The sequence below is a fragment of the Onychostoma macrolepis genome, chromosome 09, assembly GCF_012432095.1.
Source record: "Onychostoma macrolepis isolate SWU-2019 chromosome 09, ASM1243209v1, whole genome shotgun sequence".
In the NCBI taxonomy this organism is placed as follows: domain Eukaryota; kingdom Metazoa; phylum Chordata; class Actinopteri; order Cypriniformes; family Cyprinidae; genus Onychostoma; species Onychostoma macrolepis.
The window spans coordinates 28,795,052-28,817,263 of NC_081163.1; the positions used below are offsets into that span (position 1 = coordinate 28,795,052).

At 36.5% G+C, this 22,212-nt stretch overlaps 1 protein-coding gene across 5 annotated transcripts in view; it reads left to right on the forward strand.

Moving 5' to 3' along the window:
* Nucleotides 1-22,212, forward strand: part of epha3 (eph receptor A3) — a 180,322-nt gene that overhangs the window by 69,304 nt on the left and 88,806 nt on the right. For 3 of the 5 annotated variants that reach the window (XM_058786651.1, XM_058786649.1, XM_058786648.1), the window contains exon 3: nt 2,702-3,359. In XM_058786651.1, the coding sequence (XP_058642634.1) occupies nt 2,702-3,359 (658 nt within the window). Of the gene's footprint in view, nt 1-2,701; nt 3,360-11,677; nt 11,715-13,337; nt 13,376-22,212 lie in introns of those variants that run through there. The other 2 variants (XM_058786652.1, XM_058786653.1) reach the window with 2 other exon arrangements.

Here is a 22,212-nt window from a genome sequence, read left to right on the forward strand (position 1 = left end):
CTCAAGCGATAAGTCAGTACATATGCTAATAGATTTGAACTATATTTAGTATGAAATAAATGTATTTTAAACATATTACTTTTTTTACTGGGTAATTATGCAATATCCCAAAATGTTCATTAAAATATGTGGATGGTAGGGATGTGCCCGAAGCCGAATACCTTATTCGGAAAGGCACGGATAATGGCTTGAAAACCAATAACGGATTTATCAGAATAACAGAAAAAATATTCGGCAGACACAAACACGTTTGCTGGAACAGCACTGCATTAATGAAGGTCTGCAGTTGTTAATATTTGTGCAATAATAATGGCTAATAGGCCTACTGCTTTGATCATGTTGATCATTGTGTTTATCTAACGAATGTGATCTCCTCAGCAATAAACGATCCGCGCGCTCCTTTTTTGATTGCTGCCTGTCAGTGCCGGTGAAGCAGTGTTGCCAGATATTACTACAAAAAACAAAAAAAAAACACAACCAATCTCCTGACAAATGCACCAAAATAAGTTTAAATCTTGTATTCTGCGAATAGGATACAGAATCTCTAACCTCAACCTTCATCGTCCCACTTTATTAATGACTTAATTACTTTATTAACGCTGTTACATTAAGTATTAAAACAAGTCCAGCGACGCTTATAATATCTAGATCTGGCAACATGAAGGAGCGGAGTGGAGGCTGCACTTGCGCCAAGCTCCTTCACTCCTGCGTTTCGCAGCTGCTGCGAGTCAGCGACATGATTTTAAATAATTTTTCATATTATGTTTTCGAATTTTATTTTTGAACATGAAACATTTAAGGTCTGGACCTCATAGCTGGCTATGGGCCTGGATGTGTAAAGTGAATGAGTGTAAACTATAGCCTATATTATGAAATGAGCGCAAATCAATAGCCGCGTTGGGGTCTATGCGCGTCTCTCAGAAATAAGAGCTTTGTCTAGAGTTATATCAACTCGACAAAAATATCCTAAAAACGGTCCTAACATCAAACCTTTTCGAAATCCAACTGTAAAAACGCATTACATTAGCCCTTTTCGTGAATGGCATTACATTTAATTATACAAAAAAAAAGCGATGTTTGATCAAGGCTTTTGGAGGGTCCAAATGATTTGTTGCTCTCTGTTGATAAAAAAACTCGTAAATGATCACAGACTCCCGCAACACATGATCTAAGTTACTTAAAGTTCAAGTGAGCTTCATTGCATAGGCGCGGGAAGCGGGGGTGCTGAGGGTGCAGCAGCACCCCCTGTTTTTTTTTTCTGTGGGCAACTGTTTAACTGTTAGGGTAGGTGTAGGGAGGGCTTTTGTCCCAATAAGGTGGCATCCGTTTAATAATTTGAATTAAAATTAAAAATTTACACTCTAAGTTATTATTGCATACTGTTTTATAATGTATTACAATGCTGAGGTGCAGATAATTGCCACTATTTGCAATATGTAATTAGCAGAATATCCTGCTATTTTAACAGTATAAATAGAATCTAAAGCTATTTGCACTTAGTGTAAATAGCATATCACTAAAATAATTAACTTAGTGTAAATAGCCTCTATCGCACCCTCAACCTAAAACATCTTCCCGCGCCCCTGCTTTATAGTCATTCTGCTATGAGTAGGCTACTGAAGACTTTCTTTCCATTTCTATTGTTTATTTTTTTCTACTGGTGTTCTTATTTAAGATTGTGGATGCTTGTCTCTTGTCAAATTTGTACACAAAGTTTCACTGGAAAATAAGAAGAATAAAGTTATTTTTCTTTTTTGATAAAGTTTTAAATAGAAGATATTAACAAAGTTATAATTTTAATAAAAAAGAATACCTTTTTTAGTTATACAAGGCATATTTGTTAAATGAAAACTACGAATCGAAGAGATTTGCATTTAAAATGGTATTTGCATGCAATTTGACGAACTTCCGGTTTAAGCCACGCCCACTTCCGGATCTATCCAAATACAGATACAAATAATTTGGAGATTGTCACAGATACAGATACAGATACAAATAATGGCTCCGCTGCACACCTCTAGTGGATGGAATTCCAGCTGTCAGTGAGTTAAATTAGTTTGCTTTACTTCCGAAATAAAGGCTGTGTATCTAAACAATAAGATGCAAAACAATACATTAAATTCTTGAGATCTTAACAACGTGCTGAAAAAAGCTCCTTTTGGGGTGTTTCATTAAGCACCCTCACAGTTGAAACACAAATAGCCAATTCTTCAGTCTGAGGGCACGCTTGTTCTGCCGGGTAATGAACAGCTCACAGCCACTCCAGAGGCCTTGTCTCACTCAGCCAAGGGCTTTTATAAACTTCAGCTTGATGGAGAGCCATATAGTACTCCATTATTGTAATAGAAAACGCTGCCTCTCAGTTCATCATTTATTTTGCTTTGTGTACGTTAAACCTCAAGACTTCTGGCCACATTGTGGCTTCGGACACCCTTAGTGACAAAACAAACTGATTTGTCAGGCTCGCTTTACAAGGGAGAGAACGCAGAGTGGAGGGCCTCGTTAATTATGTCCCACATTAATTATCCGAACAGGGGAGATATTAATTTGAAACGATTCATTATTCCAAATGTGTTTGAGAAATAAATAACCTCGCCTCTCAGGTGTTTTACATTCGTCTCGGTTCCGTTGAAATGCAGGACTACAGTAGCTGTTCATTTCTCTCGGAATAGATTTGATTAACTTCTTTCTCTTTTTGCAGTGGGAGGAAATTAGCGGCGTGGATGAGCACTACACACCCATCCGGACCTTCCAGGTGTGCAACGTGATGGAATACAGCCAGAACAACTGGTTGAGGACCAACTGGATTCCTCGCAATTCTGCGCAGAAGATCTATGTGGAGCTCAAGTTTACCCTGAGAGACTGCAACAGTATTCCCATGGTCCTGACCTGCAAAGAGACGTTCAACTTACATTACCTGGAGACTGATGAAGACCAGGGAAGTAAGTTTCGCGAGCACCAGTTCTCCAAAATAGACACCATTGCCGCCGATGAGAGCTTTACTCAGATGGACCTGGGCGACCGTATCTTGAAGTTAAACACAGAGGTCCGTGAAGTGGGGCCCATGACTAAGAAGGGCTTTTACCTGGCTTTCCAGGACGTGGGAGCCTGCGTGGCCCTAGTTTCTGTGCGGGTGTACTTTAAAAAATGCCCTTTCACGGTGAGGAACCTGGCTATGTTTCCCGATACGGTACCCACGGACTCTCAGTCGCTCGTGGAGGTTAGAGGCTCATGCGTCAACAATTCCAGAGAAGAGGATCCGCCAAAAATGTACTGCAGTACTGAGGGAGAGTGGCTGGTGCCTATTGGGAAATGCCTGTGCAACATAGGATATGAAGAACGTGGAGTCGCTTGCCAAGGTAGAGTTTTTCTCTCACACGCACACTTTTCTCCTTACAGTGCCTTTTTCATTTCACGGCCCATTTTCTTCCTTTCATCAGCGTAATGTACTAGCACCAGCTCTGTAGACAGCGGCTCTAAATGGGACAACTGAGTGTGTCCCTGGAATACCATTCATTTGTTTATGCTGCTCATTGTCTGTAATGTTTCTAAACTCCATGGTGAGTTGAGTATCTGTCCCACACTCGGAGTGCAAATGAATTCTTCCCAGATACGGACACACCTCTGATCTGTCAGCCGTGCTTTGGAGAAAGGAATATGAGAGTCTTGTGTAAGCGAGGACAGAGGAGATCTGTGCTGCAGACCCCCTTAAAGGGCAGCTTGAAGCAGTTAAGCTTGTGAAACACTTCTCTGCATCACCTCATCAGACGCACAAATAGATGTAAGTTAGTCATTGAAGAGGGATAAGTGTGCGTGTTTGATGTGAAGCATATGAGACTTTCGCTGCTTTATGTCGACATTTTTAGAGTCTAAAAACACAGATTCTCTTTATGGACTCATATTTAAACATTTTAAACTGATGAAAAGAGAATCTCTTGGCAGTCTTTCTTTGCCTCACATTACTTTCAGAATATTAGAGTTGGGATGCTAGAATTTTGGGTGTAAATGTAAATCACAGAGCAGGCTAAAGGAAAATATCTGTGGAAATATTGTACCGTTAGGGGAACAACATCTTATCCCTGGGTCAGTACCCTTAGGGTTAACTATTCACCCCTTAAAGGTTCGTAGTAGTACCCTAAGGTAGTACTCTGCATTCTTTCAGTGCATATTTTAAGGTACTACCAGTGTAGTCGCTAGGGATTCTGGGCCCATTGAACAGAATTTTCTATGGTGCCCCCTCAAAAACATGTTCAGTGGTGGGGGGCCCTCAGTTGGGACCCTTTCAGCCTCTGGGTCCGATGCACGCTGTCCCCTTTTTCCCCTGATAGTTACGCCCCTGGGTGCTACTCTAAGGTACTAATATGCAACTTTAGGGGGTTCAAAAGTAGCTTCAAAAGTTACATTTTTAAAAATAGCCCCTATGTTTGACTCCATTTGGAGTTATATTTTCATTTTTGACATACTGAATGTCCCATAAGGCAGCTTGCTTTCTCTTTACAGTATTTGGGTCAGAACCACAGTACTTTTGCACCACTGATGTGAGTGCAGTAGTTTTACGTTTAAGTATTTTTCCCTTTTGAATTTACCGTCCAAACTTTACATGCACAAAACGACATTCGCATTTTGTCTGTCGCAGATTCATTGAAGGACTGCAGAGCTTCTCTCAAACAACATTTATTCAGAGGGGAGTAGTCATGAGAAATAGTCAGGAACATGCTCATGGATGGGAATGCAATCAATAGCGGTTTAGTCTCACAAGTTAGACTGTTTTGCATTTTGCAACAACTGTGAACTCTACTGTACTTCCCATATTCACTTGAGACCGCCTTTTATAACAGACTTAGGGCAAATTTGGAAATCTGTTTTCACCCCAAAAAGCACAAAAGACTTTAGTGTGAAAGCGTCCTGAGAACATTTTGTCTGGTGTGTAAATGTGTACTGTAGGACTTGCTGTGTTTGAGGGAGCTGATAATAGATTGGCTGGCAGCTGGTTTGAGCACTTCAGTCCTGCCCATGGTATTATTTGTGTTAAGCCATCTCCCTGGAGAAATCACTTCTGCTCTTCATAAAATGCTCTGTGTCTATCCTCGACTCCAGCACTACCCAGAGATGTTTAAGAATTTCGCCATGCTTTCTGTCCAGCTGTACTCGTCTTGATGTGAGAGGATCCCTGATTGCCGGCTTGTGTTCAGTTAGACGTCTGTGTTTGTGTGTGTATTTATGTGTCTGTTATGGAACACTATATGTGGAACAGCTGCAAAATGGGTCATGAGGGTGTTTACATCAAGATGCATCTGAAACTTGCATGCCATAGGCAAAGTGATGAGAAAAACAAAACCACACAACAGTTTTTGCTGCTCTTAAAAAAAAAAGAAAAGTAGAGCACGCTGTTATTCCTGAGATTTTTTTTAACCATAGCAATGATGGGCTGAACTTAACCTCTTGTTCTAGTGTTGTTATTGGCCATGTAATTGGCAGACAGTGATTAAATCATTAAGAGTCCGTCACCTCTGACCTTGTGCTTAATTTATTTCAATAATACTTAAAGGCAAATGACAATAGAGTATATTAACTTAAATCTGACTAAACATGTACTACAGTCCACCTGATGCCCTCATTTCCACAATATATCTAATGTAGTGGCACATTTTAACAGTTAAAAATTAGAAATCCTAATATTGTTCCTGCCAAGCCGACAGTGTTTATTTTAACATTTACGGTAATATAGCTTAGAAATTACCAGTAGTTCAGTAGTTCAATTATGTTTTCTGGGAGCTTTTTCATTTAACAATTCAAGGATAATTAAATATTAAAATTTATGATAATAAAAAGAAGTAAAATAAAAAATCAGATTGAAGAAAAACCTTTTTTTTCTTCTTGACTTTTGACAAATTGGAAGGATGTTTGTTTAATTACTCAGTGCAGTTTAATTAGTCATTTAATAAATTTAAAATGTAAGAATTACAATCATAATGTGATAATAATCAATGATGAAAGGCTTTCCTGTAGCTCAAATAGTAGAGCATGGTGCAAGCAACGCCAAGATCAAGAGCTGATGAAATATAAAAACTGTAACTTGAATGCAATGTAAGTAGCTTTGGATAAAAGCATCTGCTAAATGCATAAATGTAAATGAAAGATCTTTGATTGCCAAAAGGCAATTCTTCAGGTAATACTTTATTTTAAGGACAAATTCTCACTATTAACTAGCATGCATATTTCTATCATACCGGCTGCTTATTAGTACTTAAAAACACATATTAATGTATTTTCCTGCATGACCATAATTAGTTTTAGCAAAAAGTAATAGTTAGTAATAGTTCTTTATTGTATAGCAGAATGCTGTATGTTAATCTAAATGCTAAAATAAACAGGATATGACAAATGCTGACTAAATGTAAAGTAAACATATATATATATCAATATTTAAATACTGCACAGAATCTAACTTCTCAAGGGATTCCGTTTTAGGATCTCTTTTGAAAGTTCCTCATTAATATGCTTAAGCAGACACTATTTCTCAACTAATTCCTCATGCATCAAATGTGATTTATATGAAACACATGTGATTTTGGCGTTTCTAGTTTTACCCCATGAGTGGAATGGAACTTGGAATCAGCCAAACACACGGTGAAACTGAATACAAATGCTGATGTCTGAGGCCTGACCATACATTTCAAATAGTTGTGCATGGTCATGCATTTTTGCTGGCTAGTTTTCTAGCCTGTGGTTTGGCAGGAGTCGTGTAGAACTGATGTCTCTGAAGGTGACTGCTCCATACAATTTATCAATCCAAACACCCATTTGTGGCGTGTAGAACCAGACGCCTGTCAAGTGATTCAGTGTGTCTCTGGGATGTAAATAATAATGACAGGGCAATGGGAGGGCTTTGATAAGTACATGAATGAGTGAGTGAATGAACGAGTTACTGAGTGAGTGAATGAATGAAGTGATGTAATGAAAGAGGCAATGAATCACTGAGTAATGAGTGAATTAGTGGGGGATTTGAATGATATTGAATGAGAGATTGAAAGAATGAGTGAGCCAGGGTTATTGTTAACTAGACCTATTAAAACATTTAAATAAATGTGAAATAAAATAAAATATAAATATTACATGGAAAATAGAAAAATGTTGCCTTGGTGTCTAATTAAAATAAGTTGAAGTACTACAACTACTAACTGGAAATAAATAAAAAGTAGGACTAAACTACAGCTAAAACTGAAATTAAACATAAATACAGTAGTAACATTAAAATAAGCACATAACAAAAGTACTAAAATATTAATTAATATTATTGTTAACACTTTATTTTGATGGTCCACTTTAGACATTCTACTAACAGTAAGTAACTTTGCAACAGCATTTCAACTAGCAGTCATTAGATTATTAGTAGACTGTCCGCTTAATATCTTCTAATACTTTATTTTGATGGGTCCACAACATACAACATACTGACTATCAGAAACTTTGCAAGTATATGTCAACTTTTTCTACTAACCCTAAACCTACCCTACTGAGAATTAGTAGACATGTAGTTGCAAATTAATGAGAATTAGTTGACACGTAGTTCCAAAGTTACTTATAGTTAGTAGAATGTCTAAAGTTGTATTAAAGTATTAATCTAAAAAAAAAAAAAAAAAAAATGCAAACTGAAAATATAAAAAAGTGACTGCAAATAATTTAACATTAAACATAAATAGTAATATAAAAAATAGAAATATCAAAAGCATAAAACAAAATTACAAAAAAAAACTACCTAAAAAAATAAAACTGAAAATATATATAAAAATGCAAAGTAACTAAAACTGAAATAAAAAAATAAATTAAACATAAATAGTAACATTAAAATAAAAAGAACATAACAAAAGTACTAAAAATTAACCTAAAAAATGAAAACTGAGAATATAAAAAAGCTAATGCAAAATACCTAAAACTATAACTGAATTAAACATTAAACATAAATAATAATATTAAAATAGAAAATAAAATAAATAAATATAATAACCTGAAATTATAAAATAATATAGTAATAATATTAAAATAATAATAGTCTATTAAAATAACCTGAAAAAATACAAATAAACGCTAATGCAAAATATTAATAGAAGCTATAATAATTATTGATAGATTGATAGATAGATTGATTGATTGATTGATTGATCGATCGGTCAGTGAGCGAATACATGGAAAAGTGAATGAATGAATGAATCTCAGCATCATTTTTGTTCACTTAATGAGTAGATTTTAGTTTTATTTTAGAATCTCGAGAATAAATCTCTACCGTTCCTGCTCCTGATCACCCTGTAATGTCACCCCATCACGTCAACGACCTTTGCATTAAGAGCATCACGCTCTTCGCCATGTCCGCCGTGTTCTGTTTTCTGAAGAGTTGTGTGAATGTTTGGATGTATTTGACAATCTCTTATTAGTTTCAGTGCAGCCTAATGGACACTAATAAGGGCTTATATTACCAGAGCGTGACAGCTGCTGCGTCGCACACTCATGTGCAGGGGAAGGGTCTAAGTCACAAATCTCTCGGCAGGCCCGCTGTGCTAACGGATTGATTACGGCAGGGAGCCCGAGTGTGACTCTGACAGAGATATTTTGAGGTGTGCAGACCTCCATTTCAACACTTCAAGCGTGGATGAGTCATATAGTGGGTTTTGATGCTTTACTGAGGGAGCACCTCTTAAATAATTAATGGCCTTTTGTCTTTGTGGAGTTCAACTGCTTTATGCGGTTCTTGGATAATGCCTTTGTAAATGTTTGGATTGAGAAGTTTCATTTGAGATGCAGAAGAGTTAAAAAGAGTTAAGTTTTAGGCGTTTGGTTACAATATCTGATCTAGCAGCACACAGTTCATCTGAGAACAAAAAAACAAGGATTTAGAATAAGACTGGGATGGTTTTGAGGTTTTACATAAAATAAAGGAGAATAAGAAAGAATAAGAAAAAGAAGAAGCGTTAGGCTTTTTTGTAGCATCACAATTAGGGCTGCACGATCAATCGAAGTAAATCCAGAATTGTTATTGTGATTATCAAATCACAAAGACTGCAATTTAATTAAATATATCACAACAACAATTATTATTTTATTTTATTTCATTTAATTTTATTTAATTTAATTTTATTTTATTATTTTATTTTATTTTATTTTATTTTATTTTATTTTATTTTATTTTATTTGTTTTTTTTTTATTTTATTTTATTTTATTTTTATTTTTTTTTTTTATTTTTTTTTTTCATGTGAACATATAATGACAATTTTTTTGGCAGTTAACTATTGTTGCAGCCCTACAAACAAGCACAGCAAATCTGGAGCTTTAAATTCACGAAATATATATAGTGAAATTGATGGTGACAAATGACAATATTGTGATGATTTTCATCAAGTTTTTATTTGTCAATTAAGTTTACTAAAGAGTTTGTCATTTATTTTTGCATAAAGAGGAATAAATGAAACTTTAGTAGCAGATTGATTCAGATCACACTTTCAGTTTAAGTGAATTGGTTCAAAACTCTGATTTAATACATTGTTTATATCATAATTTAAAAATGCTAAAATATAATATCAAATGTAATAAAAGGCACAAAGTGGGGCAACTTCCCACAGGCAAAGGCAACAGGCAAAAATATTGTTGGAAGTACCCAATTTTCCATTTATTGAAATATGTTAGTAAAACATTTTGAGAGTAAACATTGCAGTTTATTATGAATAAAAATTATTTTCCGGCATGTTCATTTCTCGAAAAACACTACAGAAAACATGGCTAGATTAGATTATTTGAACTAGATTTTAATGGTATTTTTTTCTATGGTTGCTCTGATTAGAAATAAAAATTACACTAACAATTATTTCAAGTAAATGCATAAATATTCAAATTCATGAATATGGAAGAGAAGTCTTAAAATAAGACATTTTTACTACTATAAATTGGCTAGCCCTGCAAGAAAGTGAGAAGCTTAATGTGACTGTATTATTTTTAAAGGGATTTGCTTTCTAAATGCAAATGAAGCGTTTCTCGAATGTGAACACGAATGCATGTATGCATGTGCACGTGTGGGTGTGCGCTTGTGTGTGAATGAGTGCGATCTTGTGTTTTAATATGTGTGAACTTGTGGCGAGAAGTGATATATTTCCCACAAATGAAACGAAGGTTACTTTAATTATCGGCATCAGTACAGCCGCAGACCTAGAGGTGATTCTTAAGTGGATTTTCACATGTTCATTATCACTAACAGAAAGACTCCACTGTAACGGTGTCAGCACTACGAGTGTGGAAATATTGCACCGTATCATAACCTCTGTGTTGTTTTTCACACATATTTCATTGAGTTTTGCTGTATGGCTGCTGCACCTCTCTATTTAGTTAAATTGGTCCAGGATTGGAAATTACATCCCATTATGATAATGAAACAGAGCGAGTCGACAATCTAAAATCTGTGTAAAATTCTTCTAACCATAATTTGATCTTAAAACAGCAAATAAAAGGAGTATTTGAGCCGGATGTCTGTCTGTTTTGCGAAGCTTCCCATGTTCGCAGCTGCCACGGGACTCCTTTGAGAGTGCCAATGGTTTACATTCCGGCTGGATTTAGCAAGATATACAATCCCTGTGCTAGCTATCCCTGATTAGTTATCAGATCTTATTAATGCGGCGGCAGAAAGTGCAATGGGTTATTTTAACAAGCCCTTAAAGCTAGATGGAAACCTCTGAGCCAAAAGCTGGATTTAATACAGCCTGACGGACGCTATTCTTGGTTTTTAGGCAGATTTGAGGGCTGATATGGTTTAGTGATGCACCACCTCATAGCGGCTGAACATATGTCCTGATGTAGTTCTACTGGTGTCCCTCACTTTGAAAAAAATAATAAAAATCCCTCGAGCTTCTGTTTAGGATTGTTCAAATCTGCAGTTTTCTTTTCTTTTCTTTTTTGATTTTGACACCAAATGGAATGACAACATGATTTGTGTCCTCTTACACTCACTAAGGCTGCATTTGTTAGATCAAAAATACAGTAAAAACAGTATTATTGTGAAATATTACTACAGTTTGAAATAAAAGTTTTCAAAATAATATTTTTTTCAGTCTTCATTGTGACATGATCCATTAGAAATCATTGTAATATGCTGATTTCATGCTCAAGAAAGATTATTATTATTGTTGTTGTTGTTGTTGTTATTATCAATGTAGAAAACAGTTGTGTGCTTCATATTTTTGTGAAAACTGTTTTTCCATTAATCAGCATAGAGGCATAAAAAAAAGCATTTATTTGTCACGTTTCATTCATTTTTGCTGATTATAGATTGCAGAATATAGAAGACGAAATTGATTATAGAATATTACAAAGAATTATTTGTACAGTATCAATAGATAGATAGATAGATAGATAGATCTATCTATCTATGGTACTCTCCAAAATGGGGGAAGACGGTAACTTGGGGAGAAGAATTGTTGAATAAATTATGTTATTATTGTTTTCTTTGCGCACAAAAAGTATTCTCGTAGCTTCATAAAATTATGGTCGAACCCCTGAAGGGGGGTTCCACATGGACTATATTACCGATGTCCTTGCTACGTTTCTTTGCGTTGATCATGGTAATTTCATTGCTGTCTATGGAGGGTCAGACAGCTCTCAAAATTAATCAAAAATATCTTAATTTGTGTTCCCAAGATGAACGAACGTCTTACAGGTTTGGAACGACATGAGGGTGAGTAATTAATGACAGAATTTTCATTTTTGGGTGATCTAACCCTTTAAATTTCATTCTCTTTTTTATTGCATATACCTCACTTTTCTCATAGCAGACAATTGAAATCCAACAAAAACATTCTGAAATGTACTCTTGAAGACAGTGGATTTGTTACAAAAGCTCTGCTTTGATGACTGTAGCGGCGGTGCTTTAAAGGAGATTAATTTATAGACTGTTTGCTCTATTCTGAATAGGATTTCAAAAATCAGCGGCTCTCGTTGCGGTTGTGTTGTTCGTGTGTTCTGAGTCTTGAGTTTCCTTTGAGTTGCCGGTGGTGATAATGAGGCTGAGTTTTGCAATACCCAAAGCATGAGGCTCAGATGGGGAATGCGTTTGCTTGCCCGGCTTTGTTTCAAATCACAGCAGCAGGACAGCTCATTAATTTTATGCACTGATTGCTAAGACTGAAAGTCCCTAAAGAGCGCTCAGTCAGTTCAGATAGTTTGTGCTCACCTCGATGGACAATTAAAAATACTCCTGAAAAAGCTTAATGCAGCAGTGAGGCCTCCTGCAAGGGTCGTGCTCTCTCGCTCAAGCAGATGATGGGACTTTAATAGATCGTTATCTGTGCAGATTTGTCATTTCGTTGCACAATTAGTACATGCTAATCGTAAGCAGTAATCATGGGTAACGGTAGTACAGGGAGGCCAGAGAGTTGTTTTTTTCCACCTCTGGATTCTCACCGCTGATTGTCCTGGCTGCAGGATCAAATACTGTATTTCGATCTCTGAATTCCCCGTCCCTTCTGTGGTGCTCAGTATGACTGATATTGTAGAAGGACTATTACATTATCCAATGTTACAAGTACTTTTGAGATTTCCAGTCACCACTTTGCCATCCACATCAATGTTCCCGAAAAAACAGCTACTGTCGGTCACACTGACCAAATCTCTCCTACTAAATAGTGACCTTAATGTGCTGCTTTTTGGCTCTCTGCTTTTGGGTCTGCTGTCCAGTGCTTTGTTGGGGCCATTGGCTGTAATGAGCGGATAAAATAGGGCTTCAGACAGGACCTGGATTTGCTCAGGCATCAGAAAATACACTGCACACCCCACATAATCACTGGGGCTGTGACATAATAAAACCTCAGAAATCAGTCTCATATCGACCAGGTCACATGTGTTTAGTTACAGCACATTTATGTAGGGATTGGAGAGAGAGAGTTTGAGGACATCTGACTGGAGAACACATGTACACATACGTACTGATTCAGTAACTTTCTAAAGTTATGTGCTTCGTTTTTGGCCTTGTTAGTTGCCGTAGCACAGTTTTCCTCTTTAGTATATGTATATTTATGTATGTATGTATGTATGTATTTATTTGTTTGTTTGTTTGTTTGTTTGTTTATAATTCATCATCACGACCAAATGATTAGCTTAGTTTGGAATTCCAGACCACAATTTATTTATTTATTTGTGTGCTACATCTGAAACAAATCTTGGCAATGTTCAACCTTTTGTCTTTTATATATCTCAATATTTAAGTGTTTCCTCTGAAATAATATGTATTTATATATTTATTCATTCATTCATTCATTCATTTATTTATGTTTTCTTCTCATTTTATTTATTTATTTTTTAGAGGAATCATCCTTTCACCTACCACTGATGCCAAACACATTGTTTAATGCAAGAAGTGAAATGCAGTAAAAACCAAGTGGAATAAAAAATTTTAAATTAAAATGTAAAAAAAGCCTGCTTTCTGAATAATTGAAAAAGAGTTAATTAAAATAGACAGCTTGAACTGGTTCCCTACATTGAATTGAACTTACCAACTGCATATATTTTGCTCCTGGCACAGTATTTAAATATCTCTGACTGAATATTTTCTTTAAGAAACATAATAAATAAATATAACCAAATAAAAAGAGCTTTGTAATATTCAAAATGTTTACTCATCATATCGCACAGTACTAGTGTGCATTACGTAACAGGTATTTTCTTCAGACGCAGCTCATGGGATTGTGACCTTGACATTTTCTCCTTTTGAAACAGGAGGGCAGTGGTTTGTGCTGTAATTCATAATGACAGAGTGTCATGCCCACTAAATAAGCTAGTTGAGGAAAAAATAGCCGGCTCAGAAGTATGTCTGTCTGTTGAGCTGATTGACGAGGGATGTGTGCTTGCTCATTATCACTCTGAACGAATCAGAGAACAGTAACTCCGAAAGTTTTATCCTTTAAAATAATAAAAATAATAAAACTTGTCCTTGGTTAGTTGTGATTTCATCTGGTCTGGTAATTGTTTAACACCTTCGCAGGACAGAACGGCTTCTCGCACACACGGCCAAAGCTTTGTTCTTTAGAGCGCTGTCATTTTCAGGTTTGCTGCAGGCCTTTCATGCTGGAATTATCCTTCATAAACTAAGGTCAGGTCCCAGATGGAAGCTATTATTGTACCTCTGACTCATTGCATTTGGTTTTTCTATCAATTTCAAGTGAGGGGACACTCGCTCCCTGAGTATTTTTCTAGCTGTTTTTCCAACGAATATGTGACCCCAAAGCATTTTCCACCGTAAAGTCTCAGTCTTGACATTTTCCATGGCCAAATGATGTGAGATTACTTCGGGATGTGCTTGCAACATAATAACCATGAGAGGTTACTCGTCCAAACGGTCAAGAGCAGTTCTGCTAACAGCAAACTCTAGTGAAACATGGCAGAAATGCTGTTTATTTTTCCAGGTCAAATAGTGCTGCCCGTACAATCCGATTCTGAAACCAAAAGGATGTTGTTACAGTGCAAAAAGTCAATTAATCCTGTAAACAAATCAATTCGGTGGCGAGTTATTTGTGTAGTCTTCCAGCTGCATTTTTCCCGAGTAAACACCCAAGGAGATATTTGACTTTTGAAAATCCCATCATTCCACTTTCTATAACAAAAACTAATTAAATCTCAGAAACCCCTGTAGCAATAACACTGCTTCCACAAAACATCAGCTGCGCAGGAATCTTGTGGGAAAGCAGCCGTCTAAATAACCTGCGTGGGTTTACAGACGCTGCACTTGTGTTGAAGACACCATTATAAAGTCCTGACCCGAGAATTAATTAAAGCGAAGAAAGCCGCGCATCTCAATGCACAAGACGAGAGCTACAGTGCCAAGGCTGTTCCGCTGCTCCGTGCGCATGAGTCTTTTCAGGGCGTCAAAGCTTGTTTGCTTTTCCAACTGTTCCTTTATGGCCTCACCTTCCAAAGCACCGGAGTAAAAGGCAGTCCGAAGGGATAGAGGACTCTTTCTGAAGCGAACCCAGTGCTTTCACTTCAAAGATGGTATCCGCAGGCCCTGGAATGCAGGCCCCAGGCGGCAGATGCGAGCGGCGGATAGGGCTGTTTATGCGGCATGGACCCCCGATGGTGGATGGGACACGGGCTGGAAGGGGGTGTGACTGTGATCGATGAGCGTGGTGCTGGCCTGACAGCAGGACAAGGCCTTTCTGACAAGCACTGTTCCAGGCCTGCTTCGGTCTGAGACGCCCCCTCCTCTCGTTCTCTCTCTCTCTCTCTGCACACAGGGGGAAGCGCACCATTCACAAGGACAAACACAATGGATGCCTCTCTCAGAGCTGCATGTCTGTTTTTCTGAAATCATACTTGAATTTTGGCAGCACTGTTATTAATGAGATCCTCACTCCTTTATTGCTCTCGCATGTTTTAGAAAAGCTCTCATATGTTTCTTGGTGGGGTTTTTTCTTGTTTTTCTGTAAAAATATTTATCCTTAAAATAAGACTACTGTTCAGTGTTATATTATATCACATTATATTATATTATATATTAATAAGGTGACTGTAAAGACATTTATAATGCTACAAAAAAATCTGCTAAATATAAATTCTGTTATTTTGAACTTTCTATTCATCAAAGAATCCTGAAAAAAGTCACAGTTTCCACAAAATTATTATTATGCATATATTAAGCAGCACATCTGTTTCAACATTGATAATATATACATACATACATATATATATATATATATATATATATATATATATATATATATATATATATATATGTATATGTGTGTGTGTGTGTGTGTGTGTGTATTTATTTATTTATTTGCACAAAATCAGCATATTAGAATGATTTCTGAAGGATCACGTGACACTGAAGACTGGAGAAATTATGCAGAAAATTCAGGTTTGCATCACAGGAACAAATTAAATTTAAAATATATTAAAATAGAAAACTGTTATTTTAAAATCTAAAAATTATATCACAAATATTACTACTATTTTACTGCATTTTCGATCAAATAAATGTGGCCTTTATGATCATAAGATACTTTTACACACATTTTTTAACAAACATTTTTAACAAAATTAACAAATCTTATCAAACCCAAACTTTTTAACAGTAGTTTATAACAAAATCAACTTAAATAAAACACATTTATTTGAAAAGCAAAACTGCAAGATAATAAGACTAAACTAACCAAAATGTTAAAAAAAAAGTAAATAAATAAATAAAATTCAATTAAACATTTATAGAAAAAACATTTAGAAAAATAAAATAACATTTTAACAATGGGGTAAGAAAAATGAAAGAAATTAGGAAATAGCTTATAAAATATACAAATTAATATCAATGTTGTCTTATTTGCTTCGTTTTACATTCTAGATTTTTTTACCCTGAAACCAGATTAAAAAATGTGATAGATGATATAATGTATGGCCATACATTGAGGGCAAATACAAGCGGGCCATTCTCTGAATTCTTACACTGTCACATCCTCTGACGCTTCTTCCAGAGACAGAGTTTATTTTAAAAACAATGTGAAGCCACACTGGTATTTCTAAGTCAGACCTTGTGTCCGCTCGGTCATTCATGTCGCCTGAGCTCCCTTAGCGAAGCACTGGGACGAGCGCAGCAAAGTCCTTGACCGCGCTCTTTGAAGTTAGATGTAGGTTTGCTTTGTTTGTGTTTGAGTGCTTCATCTTAATCACAGCGCTCGGCAATGAGACCTCAGCATGTCTGCCGGGGATTCATTTGTGTGGCGCCTCAGCAGCGTTGTCGATTCATTCAGATCGTTATAGTTAACCAGAGAGAAGCGGGCAGATGTAATGCACATGACAGCATAACCTTTGTCTCTCATTAGCCCTTAAAGTGCACTTCCATTTACACCGCAGACATTTACAGTACTATTACACTCTTTATATCCTGACCCAGACGGGTTCTTTCAGCACAATTGTTTCTGGCAATTATCCTGCACCGTAATCACTTTATATGCATTGTTTATGCTTTAGGAACTAAAAGTGCTTAATACTACACCTGCATTGTCCTGCACATGTTTGTTTGTTGCGTTTGCAAATGAGCACATGCAGCATGTTGTGCACCGGTGTCCCATGGGTCACACGCTTTTGTTTTTTTCAGGCATCCTGGCAAGGGCATTGGGACTGTCACAGTATAAAACTCATCAGCATTGCACATGAATATAAATTGTGTGTTGTTCACCCAGTAGGCCTACATGGATTTTGCTGATTTTTTTTTTCAGAATTGTAACATTTATGGATGAAGTGGTTTTAAATGTTGCATTTTTAAATGACTGCCAATGGTTGCAATTATTGCCTATCAAAAGGAAACTTTTGAAATATAATATTTATATCCTAAAAGCTAAGGGGGGCATGTCCCCTTCCAGTTATATTGGTTGCTACACCGCTGCCTCCTGGGATAGCTTCAGGTGTCCATGTGATGAAGTGGGCATGCTGTGCTCCACCCTCTTCTGCATGAAGAAGGCAGATATCCAACAACCAGAGTTTCTCAAAATACTTCCTCAGTAAAGCTGTATTTTCAAGGACCTTTTTGGAAAACGATACCATTTTGTGCTAAATCAATTATTAAATATTTCATTTGGGATCAGTAATAAGTCTGTTCACCAAGGCTGGATTTATTGATCAAAAATATATTAAACATAATACTATTTTGAAACATTATTATGATTTAGAATAACTGTTTTCTATTTTATTATATTTTAAAATGTAATTTATTCATGTAATGCAAAGCTGAATTTTCAGCATCATTACTAAAGTCTTCAGTGTCACATGATCCTTCAGAAATATTTTTAATATGCTGATTTGCTGCTCAAGAAACATGTATTATTATTATTATTGATGTTGAAAGCAATTGTGCTGTTTAAGTTTTTTGTGGAAATCATAGAACTTTTTTCCATGATTCTTTGATGAATAAATGTTAAAATGCAGCATTTCTGAATTTTAGTCTTTTAAATGAACAGCATTTCAATCTTTTGTAACATGGTAAATGTCTTTACTGTCACTTTTGATCAATTGAATGCATTCTTACTGATTAAAAGTATTAAGTTCTTTAAAAAATTATTTAAAAAAATGTTTATATTAGCACATCTTTTCTAGACCAGCCACACAATTCGCAGAATCATAAGTCGTATACAAAAAAAAAAAAAAAAAAGATAGGTCAAGTGGTTTTTCAAATCCCTCTGAAATGTACCCAGATGGTGTTCACACAACTTTCTAAACTTGCCTAGAGGTCATAACAGTTGAATCCTCACTATGCTGATTACAGTTTCCTCTAACACACAAGGACACAAGACTATCCAATGATGTGAAGCTGTCCAAAGCGCCCTCCACCAGCTATGAAAAGCATACGTTTCAGGACAAACATGGCAAAGATGAGAAATACAGTAGGAAATCAGGTCCAAAGTTCACACAGAATGGTTTTGCGTCGCCCCCACCAGCTGGAGATGTAGAGGGGCCGACATCAGAGAGATAAACACACACACACACACTTCCTTTTACACGGTGGTGTGGATCAATCTGGTGAGTCCATGCATCATTCCAGAGAGACCACAATTTCTGCACCCTCAGCTTATTAAAGCATTTCAAGCTCCAGTGCACTTGTACCGCTCTCCAACCTTTGAGTCTGCTCTCCACCTTGAATGCCAAGCATAACAGTGGATATTCCAGAGCAGCAGTGCATGGAGGCTACAATAGCTACCCGGAAAAAGCGTTGCGCTCTCTGGCTTAAAATGATGAAAGCCAGGAGCTTGAATCTTAGCTGAGACTCAACAGAGAGACTTTTTTTTTTTTTTTCATTTAGGATGTTCAGTGGAGATGCTATCAGGTGCTAAAGCTGTAAAGTACAGCCCCGAGGCGTTATTTTGCACTTTAATTTATCCAGCACATCTGAACTTGTAATCTATCTGTTTGGAAAAGCTCCAAACAGAGCAGACCACTCTTTGATGCATCTGCCACTTAAAGAGGGGACAAAAGAGAAGACCTTTAAAGGTTGTGGGATGCCTTTGAGATGTGCAATGACCTTTCAGGAAGCCACTGTCTGTGAGCCGTGTCTTTAAACACATACGGCCAGTGCTAGGGACCGTGGAGAGAGACTCCAAATGCCACAGAGGGCAGTGTACTAAGATTAATATACTCATCATGGAAAATTGACCGGCAGACTTTTCCGGCCTAGTTTTTCCTTTTAATCTCCCGACATTTTTCCGCTAATATTCCACCATCGAGGTATTTTTTCAAATGGAATGAAACCGATTGATCATCTACCTCTTGGATTCCTGAGCCTTCTTGGTAGTTTTAGTCATCTCAAGTGTAAAGTCCAGTCCACAATTCAAGTTAATTCAACCAAAAAACACACACTTCAATAGGAAAGATCTGTCTGATGTATAAAATGACTAATTGTTGCAATGAGGCTGTCTCAGTGAGTCATTTGAATCATTCACTCAACCGATTTGTTTAAAAATGATGATTAATTCAGGAACAAAACAAGTGACTGTCTTTATGAATGAGTCATTGTATTTATTCAAAATATTAATTCAGAAATACCTATTCATTCAGGAACTGAACATGTGACTGTCATCATGAATGAATCGTTTGAATTATTCACTCAACCAGTTTGTGCAGAAACACTGACAAAGACTGACAATATTTGGACATTTACGAGGGGAAAAAAATATTAAAGGTGCCATAGAATGCATTGATACAATATTTTAAACTGTTCTCTGATATCTACATAGAAGTATATGACTTAGGTAAGGGTAAAAACAATCTCCAGAAACGGTTTTACATGTCCATTTAAATCCCTAGGATTTGTCCCTAGAATGAAATGGTCTGTTATTACCTTATTTGGAAGGTTCATGAATAATAATGTTGAGCTCTGCTCTGATTGGCTGTTTCACAGTGCAGCTCAATGTTGAGCTCTGCTCCGATTGGCTGTTTCACAGTGCTGCTCATTTCAGTAGCTCACACAGCAGGAAGGATACACAGGGAAAATATATATTTCAATACTTTCTCACGCAGTTATATCATTTGGTAATTATACTGTAAATAAAATGCGGGCATCAGGGAGCCGCTATTAAAATGCGGGGCATTGAAACTGCTTTGGAATGCACGATCTCTTTTTAGTTTCACTTTCACTTTCGAGATTCACGATCGCACGTACTCTGTTTATACTATGGAGCATTTTACAAGATCAGATGCTTGTCAGTGGTGCTCAGGATCTGTAAATCATTAGTCATCATCCTCAGTCTTCTCTCCTTACTGTTTATGTGGTAAGTGAAATCGTATGTACTGTAATGTAACAGGCTACCGCTAGCAAAGGAGCTAACAATGTCCCTTTAGTGGCTCGCGTTATTTTATTAGAACGCGTTATTTGCTTTCCGTGCCTTTCTGAATACAGACACCAACCCATCCCTGCACTTCACATCCCCTGCACAGCTTGGAGCATATCATTTATTTCCATGATCTGCCATTTTCGCTGTTGTCCTTGCTTGATGATTCGGCTGTGCAGGTTCGGCTGGCCTAGAACATGGGCAGGTTTAAGCAAATGTTGGGGGCGTAACTATTAGTGATCCCGACTGTAACGTCACAGTCGGTGTTATGTTCTGATTTGCCTATTTTTCAGTGGTCTTTTGCATTCACGAGATTTACATAAAAAGGAGGAAGCAATGGTGTTTGAGGCTCACGGTATGTCATTTCCATGTACAGAACTCTTATTATTCAACAATGTCAAGGTAAATACAGTTTTACATTCTATGGCACCTTTAAATAGTAAATGATGTTTATCTGAAAGTGTAAAAATGCAAACATGTTTTCTATAAGGAGTAGGTTTAGGGTTGGGTTTGGGGATAAAAAAAAATATTGTTTTGTCAGTATAAAAGTAATAGACGTCTATGGAAAGTCCCCACAATTCACAGAAACAAATGTGTGTGTGTGTGTGTGTGTGTAAATAAGTCATTAGATCATTTATTCAGCACATTCATTCAGAAATGCTGATTCATTCAGGAATTAAAGTGGCTGTCTTTTATAAGTGACTCACTGAATTATTCGTTGAAATTATTAGTTAAAAACACAGAAACTCAACTGATTTACTCAAAATGCTGGTTCATTCAGGAAAGTTTTTCAAATTAAATCATTGGTTCATTTTTACAGATTTGTTCAAAACGCAGATTCATTTAGCAACAAAAATCTTCTTCTGTTATATAAAATCAATTTCACACGAAAACAATCATGCTGGCTCCTTATTACTTCAAAAAAGTCTCTTGACTGACAGGGTGGATCTTTAACCACAGCTGAAATCTGTTGAATTGATGAGATGCATTTGTTATCCATCTTTAACTTCCCTTGATTCTCTGGGCTTGCCAATGGAATGTCAGCCGTGTTGCCAAAGGCCACTTACTGAGACGGTGTTACACAATTAAAGCATAAAGTCTGTGCTCATTTATTGTGCTCCTCAGAGATTATGATGCCAAAGAAAAGACTCACTCCCAGAGCAGAGCAGTAAAACCATGACATCAGAACCTCTTCATTTCTCATTAAAAAAGACTCGCAGCGTTTACACAGCTGAAACCGACTCGTGTTATGGAGAGTCATGTCTATGAAACGAGTAATAGTCATGTTTAATTGCACATTATATTTGTGTTTTGACACTCGCCATGCATTAAGACTTAACAGTACTGTCAGATGAATGACTGGAAACCACAATAGCGGAGCACAACGACTCTAATAAGAAATGGAAAACAGATTATGAGGTCGTGTATGTCTGAAACAGAGCACTATTAACAATTTTCAGACACTAAGTTGTTTTTTCACCCCTGCACAGTCACAGTTTAGAAAGCAATATTATTTTGTGATTGCAGACCTACCCAGAGGAAAATTATGTTGCTTAAAGTTTCCGTTTTCAGGAGACTTAATGGGGTTTTCAGTTATGTTTCATAAAGTTTGGGGTCAGAAAGTTTTTTTTTAAAAGCAAATTAATACTTTAATTCAGCAAGGATGCATTAAATTGGTCAAAAGTGCCATTAAAGACATATATAATATTACAAACGTTTTTTCTATTTAAAATAAATGCTGTTCTTTAGAATTTGTATCAAAGAATCCTGGAAGAAGAAAAAAAAAGCTTTCAACACTGATAATTAGAAATATTTCTTGAGCAGCAAATCAATATATTAGAATGATTTCTGAATGATCATGTGATACTG